This window comes from Rhea americana, unplaced genomic scaffold (assembly GCF_003343005.1).
Source record: "Rhea americana isolate MKP2758 unplaced genomic scaffold, rheAme1 scaffold_208, whole genome shotgun sequence".
In the NCBI taxonomy this organism is placed as follows: Eukaryota; Metazoa; Chordata; class Aves; order Rheiformes; family Rheidae; genus Rhea; species Rhea americana.
In genome coordinates this window covers 838,983-861,110 of record NW_028186239.1, presented here as the reverse complement: position 1 = coordinate 861,110, position 22,128 = coordinate 838,983, and the positions used below count along the sequence as shown (strand labels likewise).

At 38.4% G+C, this 22,128-nt stretch overlaps 1 protein-coding gene across 3 annotated transcripts in view; it reads right to left on the bottom strand.

The window, feature by feature from the left end:
• The window catches only part of GRM5 (glutamate metabotropic receptor 5), a 263,845-nt gene that overhangs the window by 37,214 nt on the left and 204,503 nt on the right, over positions 1-22,128 (bottom strand). For all 3 annotated transcript variants that reach the window (XM_085304375.1, XM_085304376.1, XM_085304377.1), the window contains exons 4-6: positions 9,210-9,456; positions 3,844-4,012; positions 248-374 (exon numbers count right to left, since the gene is read on the bottom strand). In XM_085304375.1, coding sequence (XP_085160501.1) covers positions 248-374; positions 3,844-4,012; positions 9,210-9,456 — 543 coding nt within the window. The remainder of the gene's footprint in view (positions 1-247; positions 375-3,843; positions 4,013-9,209; positions 9,457-22,128) is intronic.

The following is a 22,128-nucleotide window of genomic DNA, read 5'->3' as shown; positions in this document are numbered from 1 at the left end:
TTNTTTTTTTTTTTTTTTTTTTTTTTTCCAGCTCTAGCAATTCAGGTCTGTAGAGAGCAGCTGAATTATGCCAAAGACTCCTGGATCAGGTTGAAGCAAGATGATAAACACCAGTCTTGGGTCAAATTTCAGATTTATGTCTAGATTTAGTTTAACTGAAACAGTCATTTGAACCTGACACTTGAGTTTTCCACTCAGCAGATGAATATTTTCACAGATAACATAAGCCAAGCCACAACTCATTTACCTGTAAGGTCATCATTGGGCCAGGAGCCGAGCTGGCAGGCCTTGCATGTGTATTCATCAGAGACATATTCATTCTCTTTACAAGGAGTACAAGTCCAACAACAACTGACTTCTCCTTTGCGGATCACCTGAGACAAAAAACAACATTTGATTTAGCAGTATAAATGAACATTCATATTGCAGCAGTTGCTAATACAACTTCAGTATTTCCTTTTTAATACAATCATTTTCTTTTCTGTAAAATAAACCTCTTTTTTCATGATATATTTGCTGATGCAAAATGTGACACAGGTTCTCAGCTTTTACATCATAAGTGTACTAGAAGAAAGAAATCATCAACCCAGCAGAAGTATAGTTGGAACTTCAGAACTGCAATAAAACTTCCCCCCGCCCCCAGAAGACAATTTCCAAAGCTCAAAATATCATAGATGGCAAAGTGTATACAGAAGCCAGTTGGTGATATTCAAGGTATACAATTCACTCCACTGTAGCTCATAGCTTGCACATGGAACCATGTCAGCAGTGTCATTTTTGTAAGGGTTCATTATTCAAAGATTTTTTTGTGCTTATTTCTCATCCAGCTGTGAGTGATTTGCTAAAACTGATGTTTTTCCAGACATCAGACTGAATGCCCCTTTTTCAAAATCATTTAAATTTGTGGATTRCTAATTAATGTTTAACAGTGAGGATGCTATTATTGTCCATTTTAACATCTGCTCTGATTTCTCATTTTATAATTTACTGCCAAATACTACACATTCACAATTCAGATGTGGATTTTTCAAAATCTTTATTTATCGTATCTGGGCACTGAAAACATCTGTACTCCTGGTCAATACATCAAGAGTGATGAGAAGACTTTTCCTTTGAAATAAAGTGCTCCTAATCTTTTTGCTCAATACATTCCAAAAATTTATAACAAACGCTCCCATTTATAGCATGCAGACTTGGATGACTTATGTATTTTTCACAGTTATAAATTTAGAGAGTAGMTTCAAAACCAAACATCATTATTGTAATTTTAATAAATGGAATGCAAAGAGTGTAATCAAAAAGAACTGTATTGCTCTCTCTGTATAAACAGTGAGGAAAAAAAGTGTAAATTATATATTTTTCATCAGCAATATAAGGACTTGAAAATTTCAGTTTTTGGTTTTGTTTTTTAAAATTGCAGAGTGTGAAAGGAAAAAAACCCACCTGAATAGCTAGATTGGCAGAAAGGCAAATGAGAGCATAAGTGATTTTCTCAGCAAGGGCTGAGACTAGAGCTACTTGAAAAGCAGAATATTTGTCCCCAGAAAAGTTGATACCTGAGACACATATTTTGTTAACAATTTGATGYATTATAAAAATGTATCATTTTACAATGCATAAAATACTCAAGAAAATGAAAAGACAAAATAGAAACAACATGTTATTATCAAAACACTTTAACTTTTTTTTATCAAATCAGTTCATTTTCAGTTTTTCAGTTAAACCTTTCACCAAATCAATATCTTCAATAAAATACTTTGATTTTGACAGATGCATCAGAGAACTGTTACAGTGATCTTTTCTTATCCTGCGCCAACTGTGATTTTGTATCCTCCCCCAGGAATCAAACAAATTGTTATTATTAAGAATCAGGACAGATTTTTTTTTTTAATTGAATTGCTTAGTCATATACTTCTTTGTCCCTTTATTCCCTTTTTATTTATTGAACAACTGTTTATTGTAGAAGTTTTAAGAGTAAAACACTTAATCTATYCATCTACCTTTAAAAAAACCTCTAATTCTCTTTAAAAGAAAAAATTATTTCYCCATCTTTGTCTCCTGTGTTATCCTTTGGGCATCTATCTATTTAAATAATTTTATGTCTTTATGTCTATTTCAAACRTATAGAGTTTGATTATGTTTGGATTTTATCAAGTCCTTCAGAGGGGTATACCAAATGCTGCTGAGTGATAGGATACCGTTGTTGTTGTTGTTGTTTTTTTTTTTTTCCAAATTCCTTCACAATAACTCAGTTCCACAGAATTCTGCAGCAAACTCACTGCAGACTTCAGCAGGGTCAAGCTTTCCCCCTGGTTGTCAAGACCATGAAGGAAAAGGACTGTGGAGCAGAGTTTATAGTCAATAACCCAACGCAAAGACGGAAAAATATTTCAGAGATCTGCCCACTGAACATTGGACTTCAAGCRGGTGTCTAAGTGTTTGACGCCTTAGCTTCTTAGTGAAGAATCCTCTTGCAAAAATCCTTGAGTGTGTGGTCAGAAGGTATTAGTGACAGACTGTGTTAATAAAGGTCACAAGATACTTCCCATCATTTGAGTTATGAAAATYGATTATAATGACACCACAGAGTTTTGAAGTAATATCTGTTTGCTCATCTCCATACTCTCAGATATATGGATTTGTGACAGGAACAGGTTGACAGCACACCGATGACCAGTTACTGTGGGTGTAATTCATCCCACCTACCTTTATGTGTCTGCAGAAGGAATGTCCTCATCTGAACTAACTATTCCAGCTGGATGCCTTTTATATTCAATGAAGAGGAAAAAGCGTCTCTAGGCCAAGACTTATTTTATTGTTTCCAAAGCCCATTTTAGGATGAGATGAGTCATGATCTAGAATCGTCTATTTATTTCCAYTGACTATAAAGAAAGCTTGGAAATCTAACATAACTTCAGATGCCTACGCTGAAGATATCTGCATTTAGTCTGATGAAACTCACTTGCCTACTCTGCCAAAGACCAATTAGTGAATAAAACACAGCAACAACGTCCTAAAACTCTGGAAGACTCAGACTGAAGAGAGAAATTCACTCTGCATTTTAGAGCATGGTCATATGAACATGGGAGAGAAGTGACATAGCTTCCAGCGAAACGTATCAGCGTGGCAGTATCAGTTTAGTCTGAGCAGCTCTGCTGTCCATGCCCATCCCCTCAGTCCCTGGATCTTTAAATAAAAGATTGCCAAGTAATTTATTTTAGCTGTTTTGCAGTAAAGTGTCATATGATATTCAAGGATAACAGAGTACAATTAATATGTAAGAGAGGCATATACCCTCCTTCTTTTCCGCAATATACAAATGGAGAAAGGAAAAAGCTTAGGAAAAAAGGAAGCAATAAAACATATCTAATAAAAAAATATTACTTACTTTTCTTGAAGTTCTAAGTAACAGTACTTATCCATTACCTCTATGTTCTCTGAAGACACCACAAACTTAAGGTCCAAGCTACAATTTTACAGTTATGACTAGCACAGAATTAGTAGCAATTATTATTTATGATTTACCCGTAGTTGTACTGACAAGTCCCAGTGAGGGATCTGGACTCTACGGAATCAGGTTCTGTAAAAATATCAAGCAACRCCCCCACAGACAGTCCCTGGTCTAAACTATTTGGAACGCAAGTATTAAAAAGAGGCAGCACTTCACAGATGTAGGAACACAAGAAAATAGCAAGAGGACCATGACACAAGTAAGAAATATATGAAGCTGTTCACTTTAATGTAGGTGTGAAAGTCTCTGTATAAGAAACAGGAAAAACCTGGTTTCAAATTTCAAGATTATAAATATTGCACATGATGAAAATAAATGCAGAAAATGTTTACCTTTATCTGGCCTTTTTCACATGGCTCACTGCAGACTGATCTGATGATATTATTTTTCTCTGACCATATTTCATCATCATCCATTTTCAGTTCACCATTGTCCCAGCTGCCAACGTTGATATAGTCAAAGTAGTCCTTCCCCATTTTCTTAAAATTCATGATTTCATACCTTTGGAAACAYGAAGTGGAGATATAGGTCAGTTTAGGAAAACATCACTAAGTATTTTGAATTACAGGAACATTATATAGTCAAAATTAAGCTGTTTAAAAATAAGCAAGGAGAAATTCCAGGCGTTGTACTTGAGTCTCTCCTTACAATTTTTGTGATTTTTCCACCTTTATTTTTCTTCATATTTTAACTTGAAAGTTCCCTGAAAATTTTGAGGTTAATTAAATGAGCATTTGAAAACTATTTTGTTTTTATTTAAGGAAAACAATGAAAYGGATCAGACAAGATTTATTCTGCGTAACATTAGGTATTTAAGAAGGGAACCTCTGTTCCAAGCTCCCTCTATAGTTAACATAGAGAAATATATATACACAGAGGTGATTGCCATTGCCAAGTGCTCCTTGCTGTCTACAGGCATTTATTACTCTCTTTAGAAAGGGAGYGTGAAGGCATCTAAACTCCTAAAATGAGGTAAAACAGATCTAAGCCTGAAGGATCAAAAACACTTCATGTATTGTAAAACTGCATGATATAATATAGTCTGGCATCCAGATAGGAGTCAGGCACAAACTCACTGTTCAGAGTACAGGAAGCATCAGAATGGGATGCAGGACAGCAAGAAATCTCCTAGTTCTAGCCAGTCACAAAATATCTTAAATCCCACCAGTTTGCAGCTTGCTGGAAGCCCCAAGGAGATGTTCTCACAAAGAAGTGCAGCCTAGACCTTGTAGCCAGGCTTTAAGTTTTTGCCTGAAGAATGAATTTTTTTTTCCTTCCTTTTCTTTCTTTCTTTCTCTTTTTTTTTTAAAAAAAAAAAAAAACAACAGCAAATGCTGTTCCTGCTCCTCTCCCCTGTCTCCTTTTTGTGTGACTCCTCAGTGGTCACACAAAGTGTGACCTCATGGAGTACAGTGTGGAAGGGGCCAGGAGAGAGTATTCATGCCTCAGTTCTGGGCTTCTACTGGGTTAGATCGTTTCTTTAGTGGCTCCTGAAGTAAGTGCTAAAGCAACATCTCACAAGAGATTCAGTGATGGAAAATAAGCAAACAACATAGACAGAGAAGTAGAACACAGCTATCGGTTTAAAAACTTGYCTACTCTGTAAATGAGAGGCCAACTTTTTCCTGGCAGCAGGCACCACATGAGTCCCCAAGGCAAAGCTCATCGACAGAGCTGGACAAAGATTGATATTATCAGAGTGTAATGTATGTAGTTTAATGTGCATTTAATATAAAGAACCAGCACATTAAATCAGTCTTTTCAATAAGATGCTGAAGAGATTTTTTTTTTAAGTTTGAGGAAACTCTTTAGAGACTGGCAAGCAGTAGACACACTATAGCTCATGTTAATATATTTCCCAGGCTGCTGTCAAAAGATTAACAATAAAATTCTTCCGTGACATTTTTTTCCATCCATGGATCTCTGAGTGCTCTTCATCAGGAGATAAAGTCCTACCATCCCAGTGGAGAAATTATGTCAGGGAGCTGGTGTGTCAATGCTAAAGTGACACATGGGTCATGATTAGAATTACAAAGAGCTTGTGAAAGAAAATGAGATTAGAGCTTGACCAGATGGGCAGTGTGGTATGAACTTGAGTTTTTCAGCAATAAGAAGAAATAAGCAATGGCACAGCTAGGGAAAAGAATCTCTGCTAGCCTTGGATTTTGGAATATTTTATTTTCCATCCTGTTTAAAGTAGAAAATGTCTACACCTTTGAGACCGACCTGTCTTGTGCACCTAAAAGTTTGAGATATGAATGCCAGACTAACAAAAATGAATTTAATTCCAGATAAAATATGCACAAAGCAAATAAAGAGGCCAATTTTAGACATAATCAAATAACATTTTCTTTTTTCTTTTTTTTTTTCCCTGAGGTTCACAGATATAGAAAGTCTGTTCAAAGATTAAACATACTAACCAAAAGGTTAGCCCAGAAGCCCCTGTGGAGCCTTTATTTAGCCTTGTTTCTTAACATTGCAACACTCCTCTAAGTGTYGCTTTGTTAAAGTTGTCAGTTCAGAGTTTCATGGTCAGATGAACAAAATTACCGCCAATGTTTAACAGGCTTCTGGAACCAAAACTATTATCCCTCCAGTAACTGCAAACTAGTTCCATGAGTACATCCCATAGGGAATATTGGAAAGAAACATAACAAATTAAATATATCTATTGCCTCAGTACATAGTGTCTCTCAAAAGCCCTCTTCAGGGAACAGAATTGGGGAACTGACAGTAACAGCCAGACTTAGTAAGTCCATTGACCACTGCTATACTGAAGGTTCATGAGTCACTGGTTCCCCRAAGCTACTTTGAGGTACCATGGGGACAGTTTTTCGCTTTAGGATGGGAGTGACCAGATGGTGCAATAGCACGTTGCTATTGCTAAAACACTTGTTGCAAACTCAGTTTCAAAACAGAAGCACCATGTTGCTGAGAACCCATATTTTACTCGTAGCACATGGCCAAAACATTAACATCTTGATTTTCATGCCTTTCCTTGCCATCTCAATTTCTTCTTCAGAGTTTATGTAGTATTTACAATTATCTTCCCCCCAAAACCATGGCCTTTCTTCCCTATTCATTTGCTTTTTCCATATCTTCTGTCCTACCTAAAGCAAGTCCTCCACTAGACTGCTCAAAGCTAAGCATATACATAAAGGATTTTGGGACAGGGCCAGAATTTGAAGCATTTTGGGTGATTAAKCATACATTGTATTAGTGTATCTAAAATAAAAACTCTTTTATTATACTTCAAAATCCTGAGATATCTAGGTCAGGAAAAGCCTAGAAAGACTCTTTCTGTTTTTCTGCCTAATACCACCAATATCATATTACAGCTAGCTGCAAGGATTTCAATTTCCATTTTTCAAAGCGAAGATGCAGCTATTCATGAAAGYGACCAGGGGAGACAGGTTATTCCAGTGTGACCACACCATCTCTCAGCTGTTGCAAATGGCATCTGACAGCACTCAGAGAACTAGAAACTACTCAAAAGCTGGGAATTAGGGATGGAGCTTCCTAAAAAGCCTTTTTCATGATTAAGAAGTGTTTTTTTGACTAAWTATTGGCCATTTCTGAATTTAATGATGTGTCTATCAGTGTGGAAGATGAGGCAACAAGGACCCATRTCTCAAAAGTAACCAAGCTTTGGAAGCCTTTTGTCCCCTTACACAGTCCATTAATTTGAGCAGACAGAGCAGTACTGCATCTCAGGCACATCCCGGGAGTCCGGGCTTGCTGAAAATCAYGTTACTCAGTGATGCATAATCAGTGTGGAGTCCGTTTGCTCTTCAGTGAAATGTTGAATGCTCTACTGATGCTGTACTGTGTCTGAGCAAATGATGGTGTGTGATATAATTCCTTCACCATCTTTCTTGGAATTAAATGAAAACAACAAAACAAATCCAACAAATTCATTATTGTTAGGTATGTCGAACTTGAGAAAAAAGTAAAATTAAGAGTCTGTTTGCAACATATAAAGGTTATTGGTTTATTATCATGCCACATAACCATTTATTTACTAGGGCCTTTGGTCTTTCTGCAAGAAGCAAGTGAAATAGAGATAGGAATAATATCGGATGCCGTCCACTGCACCCAAGCACCTTTAAACCAAACAGAAATCCTTTAAGGGAAGTCTAGAATAAGTCTTTGAAAAAATATTGGTCAGAAAAATCCAGACTGAGCACTTTTTTCAGAGTTCAACTATTTTTTAAAATAGAAACATTTAACAGAAGACTGTCTTGCTCATCAAACCAGTTCTGAAAATGTACATGAATCTCATAGCAGCTCTCAGTGTGCTTCCTTTACAGTCTGAGTCCTGAAGATTTCTAAAATGTGTGTCTCCAGAAAACTAGTTCATCCAGACTGCTTTGTAGGTGGATGACCTGTTATCTTTTCGGGAGAATGCTAACATTACAGATTTCCAGATAAAATATGAAAAAAAGATCAGTTTCAAAATATCAGAATATTCCAGTCAATGGAATTCCCTTTTCCTGTCCAGCTCTACTCTGAAGTTAGTATTTTTATTTCAATTCACATTAGGGGGAAAAGACAAAATGTAAATAAGGAGTACATAGGATGAATGTTTCCCTCTAGTCATCTGCTTATACAATTTCATCAGAAAGTTATTTAAAATGTTACCAATAACGTAGACAGAAAGAGCTACCTCAGTCAAACTGGAGCAAGTACAGTGAATGAGGCAGGGATCTACCCACTGAMCTACGAGGAAAACGTAAGTATACTTTGGCTGCTATCACACTTATTGTTCATCTTCTGACAGCTTGGTAGGTAGAAACCTAGGAAAAAACCTCATTACTCTTTTTAATGTGTATTTTTGCAGGGATACTGCATATATGCATATTTCATTTAAAAAAAACCCTTCCACTATATTTTATATGTGTGTGTGTRTATATATATGCATATATACTTCCATGTAAGTTATCAGCAAAAMCAGATTTGTTTAAATTTAATTTGGCTTATGGCAACACAGTTTGAATCAATAGCTTGGTCTGTTATGTATGTGGAAAGGCTTTATTTTTTTATTGGCTTTATTTTAATTAAGATAGAAAAAGACTCTGTAMAAATCAATGCATATTTTCGGTATTGTTCTAGCTTTCCCTTAACAATTGAACTAAGTCCAGGTAATTATTCAAATAACGATTGCTTACCACTTACTCAAGCACATACATTTAAAGACCCAAAGAAAGAGAGCAATCTTGTGGTGGCCATCACAGTCTATGAATATAAACTCATATGAATATAAAGTCATATATCACAGTCTCTGAATATAAAATCATATACGTATGACTAATCATATATATATATGGTCATATATCTGAAGACATATAGCCGTTGTATATATGATTAAATAAAAATATGATTATATATAAGTCATATATACATGGCTATAAATGCAAATACTGATTTGCAGTGAGAAGTATTACCTTTAAAAAGTGYAAGAAAGTAAATCTGTACAGGCAGTTGTATGCCTGAAAGATCATCTCTTTTTTTCAAACATAATTTTAAACATCRTGCAAAAATACACATCAAAAATGGTTAGTATTGGACAATCAAACAAAAAAGTGAGGAAATGCTAAAATAAAGCATGAGATCCTAGTTCTGATGTTAAATGTGCACGCATCTGCTACGTGCAGTTAACATTTCTGTTCTTAAATACTCTGATGAAAGCTAACGTTACCTTCCTGGCGAGTCGCCGTTCTCGTCAAACAAGATCATGTCCCCAGAGACGCCGGTAAAATTYGTCTTCATGAGAGATTCCAGGAGCTTGCGACCGTCTATGGGCTTCATGGCGTCGCACAGGCCCACGTAGCCCGGGCACAGCGACATCTGCATGTTGTGGAGGCCGTACGCCATGGAATAGATCGCGTTGATTACGAAGCCCATTTTGGAGTCCTGCACGTGCTGCGTCCGCAGGGTCATCTGGCCTGCCAGGGAGCAACGCAAAGTGGCGGGTTAGGGTGCAGGCTTGCAATACGACCAGCTCCTTAGATAGCTGGTGGGTTGGATACTGATGGTGGGGAAAAGTCTCTGAAGAGCCTCAACAAGTTCACAGTATGACACTTGTATCAGTATGCACATTTATTTTTTAAAGAAAGGAATGAAAGAAAAGATTCTTTTTAAACACAGTGCTATGAAGCTGATACCTTGCTCCGTGCCACTCCGTTCCACCCATATATTGTTTTTCAGCTACTTCTTGTCCTTTTTATTCTTTTTAATCTATCATTGTTATAAAACAACATTCCAGGATGACAGGAACTTATTACAGCCCACAGAAATCTCTCCAAAATCTCAGAAGTCTTTTGCCGAATGCTAGTGATGGGTGCATCCAGTAGCAAACTTATAGACCATCCTTTTATTTCAGAGACAAGGGAAACCAATCCTGTGTGAATATACTGATTGAGGCACAACTTCTTTGCTGTACTAAAAGTTTCTTATGCTAATAATAACACTTCCAAGTCCCTTGCYCCTCTCCATGTGCAAAATGAGGGTAATGTTGCAATGGAGGAGGAAACATTCAAATGTCTGCAGAGCTTGATGATGTGGCATAGATGAGTATCATCCATATCTACCCCAGTGTCTCTTGTCTGCTTAAGCCAGAACTGGTTAACTTTACTCTGGCTTTTCAAATATTATGTCTGGATTTCTATTTTCTATTCAAGCCTTTGTGAAATGAACAATAAAATTTCCTTCAGCAGCACCCTGAAGGGCTTTTTTTATTACCTGGGGTTACTAATGACATCGATTCGCTCGGCTGGCAGCACCAGCCCAGCTAAGGAAGAGGAGGCTGGAGGTTTTCTGCCTCATGTGTCATCAGYGAAGCTGCCAGCTGCCCTCAAGCCACCAGGTCTTTGTCACTGGGGAGAGGGAKAAACACCATGAGCTGCATCAGTGCTGCTGGGGATTAGTTAGACAGCTGAGAAGATGTAAGATCTGGAGAGGGGATGAACGAAGAGCTCTACTGTGCCATTTTTTGGAACATCTGCTATTCTTTTATCAATTGCACAGCCAGGGCATCCCGTGTGCAGGCACCCGGGAAGGAAGCGTGTGCAACATTCAGGACCTTCTGAATCTCCCCTTGCCCCGGCGGCTAGGCAAGTGGAAAGCCACTGCCACGGGGGAAGGAGCCTTCCTCCCGAGGAGGGGCTGGCGAGGRGCAGGGGCAGCGCTTAGACCTGCCAGCCACAGCTGCTTCTCATAACGGGAGAAGCAATTTATGTCGTAAAAAGACCAGTGCACAGACAATATTTCTTTTTCCTTGAAAGAAGCAAAGACTAACATATGACTCYGAGGAGGCCCTCATCTCATATACCATTGTCCTTCCAGAAAATAAGCATCCAGTCTGATGTCTATGCACCTTCAGTGGAGATGAATAAGACTCTCCAGTGATCCTGTCGTAAGGTAGGTGCCTCTACAAGCCGCCCTTTTCGAGAGTGAACGATAGCATCACCAGGCAGACCYAACCTCGAAAACGTTCTGGAGTACCAAAAAAGTCTGGAGGGGAGCAGGGATACACAGTTCTTATTAGCAATGAAAATCATAAAGGTAAGTAARTAAGTGAAGGACTGAAAGACCTCTTTTCTCCTTCGGTTTGGTGCTGGAACTGGCACTTCCAGTTCCAGTCAGCCTCAGGAGCAGTGATTAATGCTTAAGGTAGTTAAGTGATATGAGCTGCAAGTGTCTATAGTGGAATAAAAACTCAGAAACAACACAGTGTGCTCCTCATTTGTTCCATTCTACCAAGGTATTGGCTTTTTCCTAATTAAAAATAATAGGCATAAAAACTGCAACAGTGAAGTACATGTAAAACCAATATTAATTGAAATTAAGTGGAAAATTGAACAAGTGTATTACATGGAAATACACAAAACTTTAACCAATTATTCATCCTCAAAATTAACTGCTCACAAACTGTGCAGTTAATTATAGTAGCCATTAAAATGAATCAGATTTGTATCAGTAATAGTATTTATTATGAAATAATATTTTAGCTGTTTTATTGCATATGATTGCTTAAAAATTTAATAACTTAATTCTTACAGGAACACTCTCCCCTGGGCTTCGTGCTTCAGATTTATAGAATTATTATTCTGACTTTCTTTAAACATTCAGTCTTATTCAGTGCACCTGATAATTCGTAATGAGGCTGCTTAGCTCTTCACAGAAGCTGCTAGCAGTGTCAAAAGGGTTATGAGGAAATTAGCTGTTGCAAGAATTTAAATATACTTTCTGTAGCTGGAGAAAATATTACCCTGAGATGCTAACTGGCTCACTTTGCTCTATAGGCACAAATCTGACCTGCCAAACCTGACTAGCAGTACCTCGAGACTCTGTAATTAAAGGGAACATCTTAACAAAAATGAGGTGAAAGGATCTTTTTGCTCTTTACATAACACAGCGGTATTTTTAAAATTCCAATATTTAAAMAGAAATCTTTTGGTCTGTCTAAAAGTGATTTTCAACCTCAGTTTTGCAAAGTTCTTGAGTATGTCAGACTAGAAGCATATGAATAATCATATTTTCCTCAGTGATCCTATCAGTAGACTTAAGTGCAGGCTGAATACACAAATTAGGAGCTAGGCTCTGATTCAGAAAAAAGATAAAAATGTTTTAAATCCATCTCTACAACAAGTATGATTTAGGCAGCCTTCAACACCCRCTTCACTTAAACAGTAATTAGTTCCTATTGTCTTCTCTGTGTTCTTAAATTCATTCACAAGTGCAATCTGCAGTCAAGAAACTTTCCTGACAGAGGGTTGTCATGAGATTGACAGGTGGCRCTGATGACTTTAATAATGCTGAAGCCAATGACATCCAACAGAATTGACTTTGTAGTTTAAGCTTTTAATCAAGAATAATGCCAAGTTCTAATGGAAGTTGRTAAGTTCCTATGGGATTACTAGGCAAAGGATAAATAAATATCCACACACCTGCAACCCATATGCTTGCTTATAATATACACTCTAGAATCGTATTTTCTGTTAAATTCAAAAACTATTTCCATAAGAGATCTGTTTCTCTCTGCCTTGCACTTTCCTGTAGGAGAAGACTTTACAAAGCAGGGAATGAAAATGTTTTGCTTTCCTGAGGGTTAGAAAGAGCCAACATGATACTATTTAGTGTTGGGGTGCAGAGATACGCAGGACACGATCAGATGAGTGTTTCTGTTCGGGTCAAGAGTGGGCTGTCGAAATGAGCCTCCGAGTTGCTCCTGTTTGCTGTGCTCCGGTTTGCACCGYGGCAGCGCCAGGGCAGCAAACCCAATTCCTTTACACAGGAACTAAACCGGGTGATGAGCCCCAGGAAAGCCCCTAAGGTACTTGAGAAACGGGTCTTCCGGCCGCGGGGCCAGGCTGGAGCCAGTTTGGAGCGACGCTCCGCAGCGGTGCAAATCTCCGCCTGCCCGGGGGGTTTGCTAACGGGCGCAGACTCGGCGCCGGCCCCGGTCCGCTGCAGACGGCGGGAGCAGGACGCACGCAGGCAGCGACGTGCGTTGGCCAGCTACAGGGCTGCGTTTCGTAGGTCTCCAGCGGATGCTTACTGCAATTTTGACAGGCTTAAGTACCTATTCCGTGGTAGGTTTGAGAGATTTCTTTCTGGCACATAGCTTATTTTCCCACAAATGCTGTTTGGAATAATGCCAAACTATTTACGAACCTGTGCTGAGTCTGGTAACCATAACCAAATGATTACAGAAAGTAATCAGTTTTGCACTACCTCAGAACAATAAACATTAAAGCCCTGTCATGCTAACTAATGCAGAAATAAATAGCTCTGCCTCCTGCAGGAGGTACTAGGCAAGGGAAGAAAGCAGAGTGAATCAGATCACACTTAACTAGAATGAAGAAAGGCTCATTTGAAACCAGAAGAAATCAAATACTGCAGAACTCTGCCTTTGGATTAAAATATGAACTCAAACCTTGAGGAGAAATGAGGTAATCTCCATAGTCAGAAAAACTGAGTATATCTCTGAATTCTGATCCGTTTATTCCTTAGTCTTTCACATCCAAACAATTTTGGTAAGCAAATAAGGGCTTATCCTAACCTTCTCCTATCAGATCGTGAGGCACTTCTGGGACTGAAGCTGCGTAGGCATTTCTGTCTACAAAATATCACATAGCCAAATCCTTTGCCTTCTTGGGTAAATCAAATAACTCATCAGTGCTTTAGTTTCGCATGCAACAATACTTCATTTCTTCTACCTTTTGTCTGACATTTCTCTTTAGACTAAATATTCTTCAGGAAGAGGATGACTTTTAATTATTTTCCTGCTTCTGTCATGCATCACGCAACGAGCGTGTTATTGTTTTGAGCCTCTAGGTGCTATTGGACTATCTCCAAAATGAAAATAAATTATCCCGGATTTCACAGAAAAAAAAATAAATATGTAAATAGTTACTCTGTAGATCATTTTAGGAACCTGTAATATATAGTGTATAACATGTAACACTTCTTATAATATATATTACTACTATATATATTACTACTATATATATTTTTATAATGTATATACAGCTGAAGATAAATGTGGGCTACCCAGGGCAATCATATACGGTGCTGCTCAGCAGTGCCTCATAAAAACAGGCCTGGGGCCATGCAAAGGGGAGCTCAGACGTGCCCCCTCCACAGYGAGGGTGCATGAGCTGAGACAGCCTGTTAGCACCAGTTGGGGAGGAGGACAAGGGTGTCCTGAAAGCAGCCTTGAACCCCTGTGTAGCCCTGCAGACACTCCCCAGGACGAAACTCCTTATGCAATTTGTTCTTTTCTGTTGTCAYTTCTCCAAAACACAAGTATGTAGATGATGGAAAAGAAACACGTTCTTTCMCCACAAAAGTAATTGCAGCTGGCAGTGGTTCGCTTCTTGGCTCTATTTAAAAACAATTAGTGTACTTTTGGGCCCGGCTCCAAGAAAGCACTTAAGTGCACTTGTAGTCCCAGTGAAAGGTGGTTCTCAGCGCGGGAACCGCTGGAGCATGTTGTCATGCTCCAGCAACAGTTCCCCCTCCCACGGAGGCTCCTTTCCGCCCGGCTTCGGCRCCGGAGCGCGGAGTCCTGCACCGGGCTGTGGCTTCACACAGCCACACACACACAAAAAAGCCCCAAAACAGAAAAAAAATAAAGAAAAAAAAATCTCCCCCAAACCCAACTAAAAAGGCCAAAATCTCGAGGGAAGTTCTGAAATGTCACTGTTGCTTCCAGTACTCCGGATGCAAATAAAACTTTTGAAAGACATTCTTTACAAAATTCATTATTTTGAAGTTTTTTGATATAAATCCCTTTGTTCCCCTCCTTTTTCTACTTTTTACCGCAAAGGAAGAGGGAATACAATTTTACCTGTTCTTCTGTTTGCCAGCTGGTAACATTACAAAGYCTCCACAACTGAAGGGATGCAAGTGGCAAAATTACCATGGTTCAGTATGCTTTCTTCCGCTTTCTTACTCTTCCATAGCTAATGAGACTTTGAAGTTTAAAAAATGGACAAAAGGGTAAAGAAAAGAGTGAAAAAGCTTCAAAACCCAGGCAGCCTCCTTATTTCGTTCTATGAGAAGCAGGAGAAAGACACGAGAAGGAAAGTGGGTAATTTTTTCCCCCCAAAATGCTGATGGGTGTCTTGGAATTGCAATGAATTTAACACTAAGGTAAAGGAAAATTGACTGTGTTTCATTCTTTTATTTTGAAATTTCTCAGTGATCAAAATGTTGCTTATGACAAAGTCATAAAGGACATCACAGAGGCAGCCAGAAATACAACCTAGAATCCCCAGCTAACCTCTAATGTCTCATCGTGAATAATTCTCAAATTAGTTGTCATGTACACATTATTAAAGATTTTACCAATTCTTTGTGCTTGTTTTGTTTTGAGAGACCCTGAACTGAGAGATGAGAACTGAATTAACAACCAGGTAAGTACCACATCCACTTTTTGCTAGCCTTTCTTTTTAATTATTTTTTTCCTTTGAATCAGTGAATATCTTCAAAGCAACAAGGAGAGCAGGGCCTGCCTGATGCTTAATGCGGTGCAGGGATGCAGCTTGCAGAGAGCTACAGTGCTGGATGCCATGGCACTACATTAGACATCCTGAAAATGTGCATCGCTGTTTGGAGAAGAAAAAACTGGTATCTTACAAAATAAAAGTCTGTACACATGAATCAGAGTAAAGCATATGGTTCGGAAGTTAAGACACACCTAATTATGACCTATTGTTTATAGAGACAGGAAAAGAGATRGGTTTTTTTTAACCCTTTCCAAATCTCTCTTTGGCGCTTGCTATTAAAGCAATGTGAAAGTAAAAATAACATTCACTTCTCTGTTATTTGTAAGATTCCAGGAGTATTTTTCTGATGAAATCAAATATAATCTTTTTTTTTTATTTATTAATTTAATTTCTTACAGGCTCTTGGACTGTGAAACAAAGATATCCTATGTTCTGTGGGAAATTTCAACCAGTTCAAATGTCTACTTCCATTCAGAATGAATACAAAAACTCAATATTAGCTTTTATCTTTTCTGAAAAAGAAATTCTGAGAAAAAAAAGAGATTTGACAAAACTGGAGAATGTCATTTTGATGCCGAGGCACAAACATAGCATAACACTGAAACAATACAAAAGCAAATTACAAACTTGAAACAAAACACTTCAATGCTATTGAAATTAGAAAGTAAAAAAATGACTCATTTCAGTGCTTTTCTTTTGAAGTGTCATGAATCAACATGCTCCTGTGAAATACTTCAAGTCTGACAAGCAAATATCCTCCATTGCAAACTACTCAGCAAATGTTTTGGACCGGTTCTAAGTTTCACTCTTTGCAACTGAAAGCCAGTGCTAGCGGCATTCCACTTTATGTGACGGTTATCAGTAAAATGTTAAATTTGGGGAGGATTGCCCTCAAAATACAGAGAACATTATCACAYTTTTTTAAGTGCCTAGCTGACTTTGCTATCTTTCTTCTATTTAAGCCTACATGAGATAGACAGCTCCAGTGTTTACATATCTGCCTGGAGGTCTACCTGCACCTTTGGGTACCTATGTACTGACGGAAATCAGACTTCAACCATTAACTTCAATAAGATCAATGAAAAGAGGCAMAGTGATAGTCAGAAGGTAAGTAAATAAATATCCATCTCATCCCACAGTTTGCTTAGAAGCATTATTATCCTTTCACCTTCTATATAATTCAATTTCTTTGATTTTATAAATTACATAACTGTTATGGATGAAAGAGCACATTAAATGCTGACACGAAACTTCCTGCACTTGCAGACATACTTGTATGAAGCATTTGAATCTATGTGGGAAGTTAAACTGCTGAAAGAAAAAAAAAAAGGAAATTGCTCCAATTTACCTACCTAATAAGAAACATTGTATAATCTGAATACATTTAATTATTATTTGCATTTATTTTTAAARCTAGAGAGACACAGTCTACCTGTACAATGGTACTAATATTTTCTAGGTAATTTTCAAGGTAGAAAAGGCAGGAGCAAGGGGAGGATAATTTAAAGGATAAAATCACAGTAGAATGGTATATCATCAAAGGATCCTAGTATATAGAAGGAGACAGGCAGGGGCCTAAAGCAGAAGAAAAACAGACATATCTTTGTAGTCAGATTTCAGAGGAGATTGAGGAAATAACAATAGCAGTGAAAAGACAAGTTATCCAAGGATTTGAGTTACAAAAGTGTTAAAATCAGCATCAATGGAYATCAAACAATCTTTCAAATTAGCTATAACCAAGCATGTAACAGTCCCCACTGCCATTCTGTTTATTTCTCTGAGTGAGTCAAAAAATAGTGACATGTCTGTATAGGCTCCCGGATCAGGTTATGTCAGGTGTCTAGAAAATTCAAGTCTGGATCTCTGCTTTATAGCTCGTCTATCTTTGGGAATTTCTGAACCTGGTTGAGTATCAYTATAAAGGTAGTGAAAAACTGTGGCTAAGCTTCAGATCTGAAATGTGGGCTATAAAACTGAGGGCTGGACCATCCTTCAGCCTGACATGAAACACAGTATATGACTGAGTACTAAACTGWGTGACATGAAGGAGGAATTCAGGAGAATTAAAGTGCCCTTTAATTCATCGTGTAGAAAATACAAATGAATTTTGATGYTTTTTATTTGTTTTCATTTACAATCTAAACAGAAAAATGCAGGAATGCCACATGTTTGGGGAATATGAGGTTTAGCTCTGACACTTCCCTTGAAATACAGAAAATAAGCCGTTCATTCTGACAAGTATCACAACACTTAATTTTTATTGTCTGGGGTCTGTTTAAAATCACTCTGAGCTTAGATTTAACCAACAAATRATTATCAGTATGTTGCAGTGCAAAGACTAGGCAGTTATGTTTTATTCCTAAATTCTATCTGGAAACCCAAAAGAGCCATTTGTTAAACATAATTTCTGTTCAGATGAAAATCCAGGATTCTCTGTGGGTTCCTTTGTCCTCATTAAAAGTAGCTGGAGCTGGATTAGATTCAGCAAACAGGTCGATAAGTTTTATATTTACATTTTAAATACTTTTAATACTTTTCTGTATGTAACAGCAATAAAATATTTCCCATATTTATCCTAAATCTCCATTTCTGCTAATAAAGACTTTCGCTTTTGACTCGATTCCTAATAGCCTAGCAAATTATTAGTTACCTTCTATGGCAATTTGCATACACTTGAAAAAAAAAAGTAGATTTTTTTAACTCTGAGAAGCTACATGGCTAAATCACGAAGAGATGAATTGCTTTCTGCATCCTGCTAGGACACATTCAGAATGCTACTGCAAATCTCATTTTCCCTATTCGTCACATTATGTTTTCCTTCCCTATAAACCCTGCCACTGGCTCCTCAGTCCTGAGCCTGCCAGACAGCTTGCTCGTCTCACTTTTGGTGCCCCCGGAGTCCTGCCTGTTGCTGATCTCCCTCCGTAATTAACCCAACCTCCGTCTTTCCCCTTGCTGCTTTGAACCAAACTAGTTAAAGTCAGGACCCCCRTGTAAACATCTACAGAAGTGCCCCATCACCCTCCTTCAAATTCTTGTTCCCATTGTGCCTTCTCATGAAACCACCAGTTTTTACAGGTCCAAAACCTCTCCTGGTTAAACTAAGATGTTTCACTGCTTGATCAACCTCTATTCTTTCTTTCTTTCTTACGTTTAGATCATAGATACTTGAGATATGTATACTTTTTTTGCTCTGATTTTATATAACACTTTAAAAATGTTGTTCCATCCATGCCTCTGGCTTTTAAGGCACTATGGGGAAAATAGAATACTTTAGAAGTGGAGGCAAAAGGATTAATCTAATAGACTGGTAAAAGTAATAAATATACTCCCGCTTCTGGTGACTTTAAAGAGAATTTTTTCCACTAAGATCGAGTGAGTTTGAGTTCCCCAATGTACTTGGCTTGTGTTGGGTTTTGTTTCTGTGCTGGTTAAGATGCATTTGGAAAGCACCGTCACTAGGAGAAAAAGGTACTTTGCATTTGAGCTCTGATGGGGGCATTTGTCTGTGAGAAAGCAAATGCATACACACCTAGTCTTTAAAGGTCCAGAGAGAATCAATGCTAAAGGACTGGATTAGCCTTTTATGACCTGAAGAAGGTTGTTCAGTGGAGTTACTCATCTGGTTCAAGTTGCACACCTATTTGTGAACTTTACTGAATCATGGCCTTAGTTAATACAAAAAATCTGACTGGTGCCCGAGGGGAAGCCAAATCCAATGCTTGTAAAATCCCTGGTGTTCTAAGGCCATTACAAGTCTCCTGTTAAAGATGAATCTTAAATCCTTTGCTCTGACTCTTGGTGTTCAGAGGTGGCTTATATCAGCTCTCCAGTGACATGGAACTGATTACATTGAAAATCAAGTCAGATAAGTCTGCAAACTTCTCACTTTCTGCAGTGCTCCAGCTGGGCAGAAAATCGATGTGCTTAGCAACAGCAGTGACACCCATTTGGATTAAGTAACTATGTTCAAATCTGCAAATGAAAAATGGACTTGACGCTAAAATTTTCACCTCAGCATGAACTAAGTGTATGTAAAGTGATGGAGACTTATTAGAAGTTGATAGAAATGAGTGGAGAAAAAATCATTTTGTTTTTTAGATTCTTTGTTTAGTTGCTTTCACAGTTTTGTTTTGTGTATCTCAGTAAATTATTTTTTCATTTCATAGTAATTYCTGTTCATCGTTCTCTCTGAATAGCTTGTATTTAAAAATGAAAATAAAGTTACTAAAGCTGGCTTCATTGACTTACGGATAAATGTATTTTCTGTCTGCAGAGGCAAATGTAGCCCACCATCTTACTAGACAGGGATCAGCTAACTAAGCACAAACACACACACACACACACACACACACAAATATATATATAGCTAAATTTATATCTGGAGATTAGAGGATTTTTTTTTGTGTGTGTGATTTCAGCCCTATCTCTTGTGCTTATTTTCTTATTGTTCAAATGTGTTGTTTATATTAGTGATCATTGTTTATTTTTTTCTTCCAGGCTGTGGAGTATAAGTCAATCTTTTCCATTAAAGTGATAGTTATTACTTTCTAGGTAGACACCTTCATTCAACATCATCTACCAAAACCAATCAGTTTTATGTCTTTTTATCATTATCCCAAGAGGTGATACATGCTTGGTCTTTCGATGGGAAACTGGGTTTTTACTTGTCTCCAGCATTTCTCTGTCTCTTTAACTGGAATCCTGAGAAACTCCTTTAATTTTTTATATGTTGCTGCTGGAGAATAGAAATTATTTAGTGAGATGAACTAAAGGGGACAGACCTGTTTTCTTATTAGGATAAACCTGAAAGAATGCTAATATAGTCACGGTCATGCAGAGGCTCTTGGAGCAATGTACAGACCACTTGTGACCATGGAGGGTAAGCATCGTGTTCACAGTCAGACATTTAAGATGCAAAGCTTGAGGTGATTAAAGTTAGGGAACACAATTAAATTTAGGAACCAATATTAAAGTATGATTTGCAATGAGTAAAGGAAATAAGGTAAGAAATAGAAACACCTTGACAATTTAAAAAATCCATGTTAATTTTCAGCTCAAACTCCCAGCATCAAAACCTCTCACTCRTGAGAGCAATTCTCAGAGGACACCCTTGCATTCCTACAAATTCCTGCAGCCCACAAAGTTGCCAGGCTGTACATTACCACCTTCAATATTTCTTTAGCTTATCAGGCAACCTTGCGTTGGGGCTATAAGRAGCAAAAAAAGCATAGGTTTCTTTTCTTAGTACTTATGACACAAATAGATWTCATGAAAGAAATCTGCATGTCATMTTTTGGTCAATCATTGCATTCCATTTTTATGAATTTTGACAGAAGAGCTAGATCAAAATCAAAAGTATAAAACTGAGTAATGTGCTGACTGAGAACCTTCTGTTTAAAAATCATGATCGAATGGGCAGTTTTAATAGGAAGACTCACTGATATCTGCCGAGTTGTGGCTTTAATTTAGGGAATGCTCCACAACTTAATTAATTCTCCTCCCAGTAACAATAAATAACTAAAACTATTATAGCCTGCTTTTTGTTCTTCTACTACAACAATTATGCCCTAGCACTGAATAAGATATTAAAGCTGAAGCAAAAAAWAWTTTGAACAATTCATTTGTAAAATTAGCCCCTTTCACTGTCAAATCAAAGCAGACCTCAATTCTTACACATTTCCTTGTTTATCTGAAATTTCTAATATTTAGGAACCTGTCTGAGCTGTTGTTCACAGAACGACAAATGGGTAAGGTTGGAAGGGACCTCTGGAGATCACCTAGTCCAACCTCCCTGCTCAAGAAGGGTCACACAGAGCATGTTATGCAGGGTTGCATCCAGATGGACTTTGAATATCTCCACAGAAGGAGACTCCATAGCCTCTCTGGGCAACCTGGTCCAGGGCTCCGTCACTCTCACAGGGAAGAAATTCCCCCGCACGGTCAGGCAGAACTTCCTGAGCTTCAATTTCTGCCCATTGCTTCTTGTCCTGTCTCATGGGGCAACTGAAAAGAGTTTGTCCCCGTCCCCTTGACACCCTCCCTTCAGGTACTTGTACACATTGATCAGATCCCCCCTCAGTCTGCTCTTCCCCACGTTGAAGAGGCCCAGCTCTCGCAGCCCTTCCTCATAGGGCAGGTGCTCCAGCCCTATGATCGTAGCCCTCCACTGGACTCTCTCCAGTAGCTCCATGTGTGTCTTGTCCTGGGAAGCCCAGAACTGGACATAATACTCGAAGTGAGGCCTCCCCAGGGCTGAGGAGAGGGGCAAGATCACCTCCCTCCACCTGCTGGCAACACTCTTCCCAATGCACCCCAGGAGACCATAGGCCTTCTTGACCACAAGGGCACATTGCTGCCTCATGCTCAACTTGTCATCCACCAGCACTGCCAGGTCCTTCTCTGCAGAGCTGCTCTCCACAAGGTCAGACCCCAGCCTGAACTTATGCCTGGAGTTATTCCTCCCTAGGTGCAGGACTCTGCACTTGCCCTTGTTGAACCTCAGGAGGTTCCTCTCCGCTCAGCTCTCCAGCCTGTCCAGGTCTCTCTGAATGGCAGCACAGCCCTCAGGTGTGTCAGCCACTCCTCCCAGTTCAGTATCAT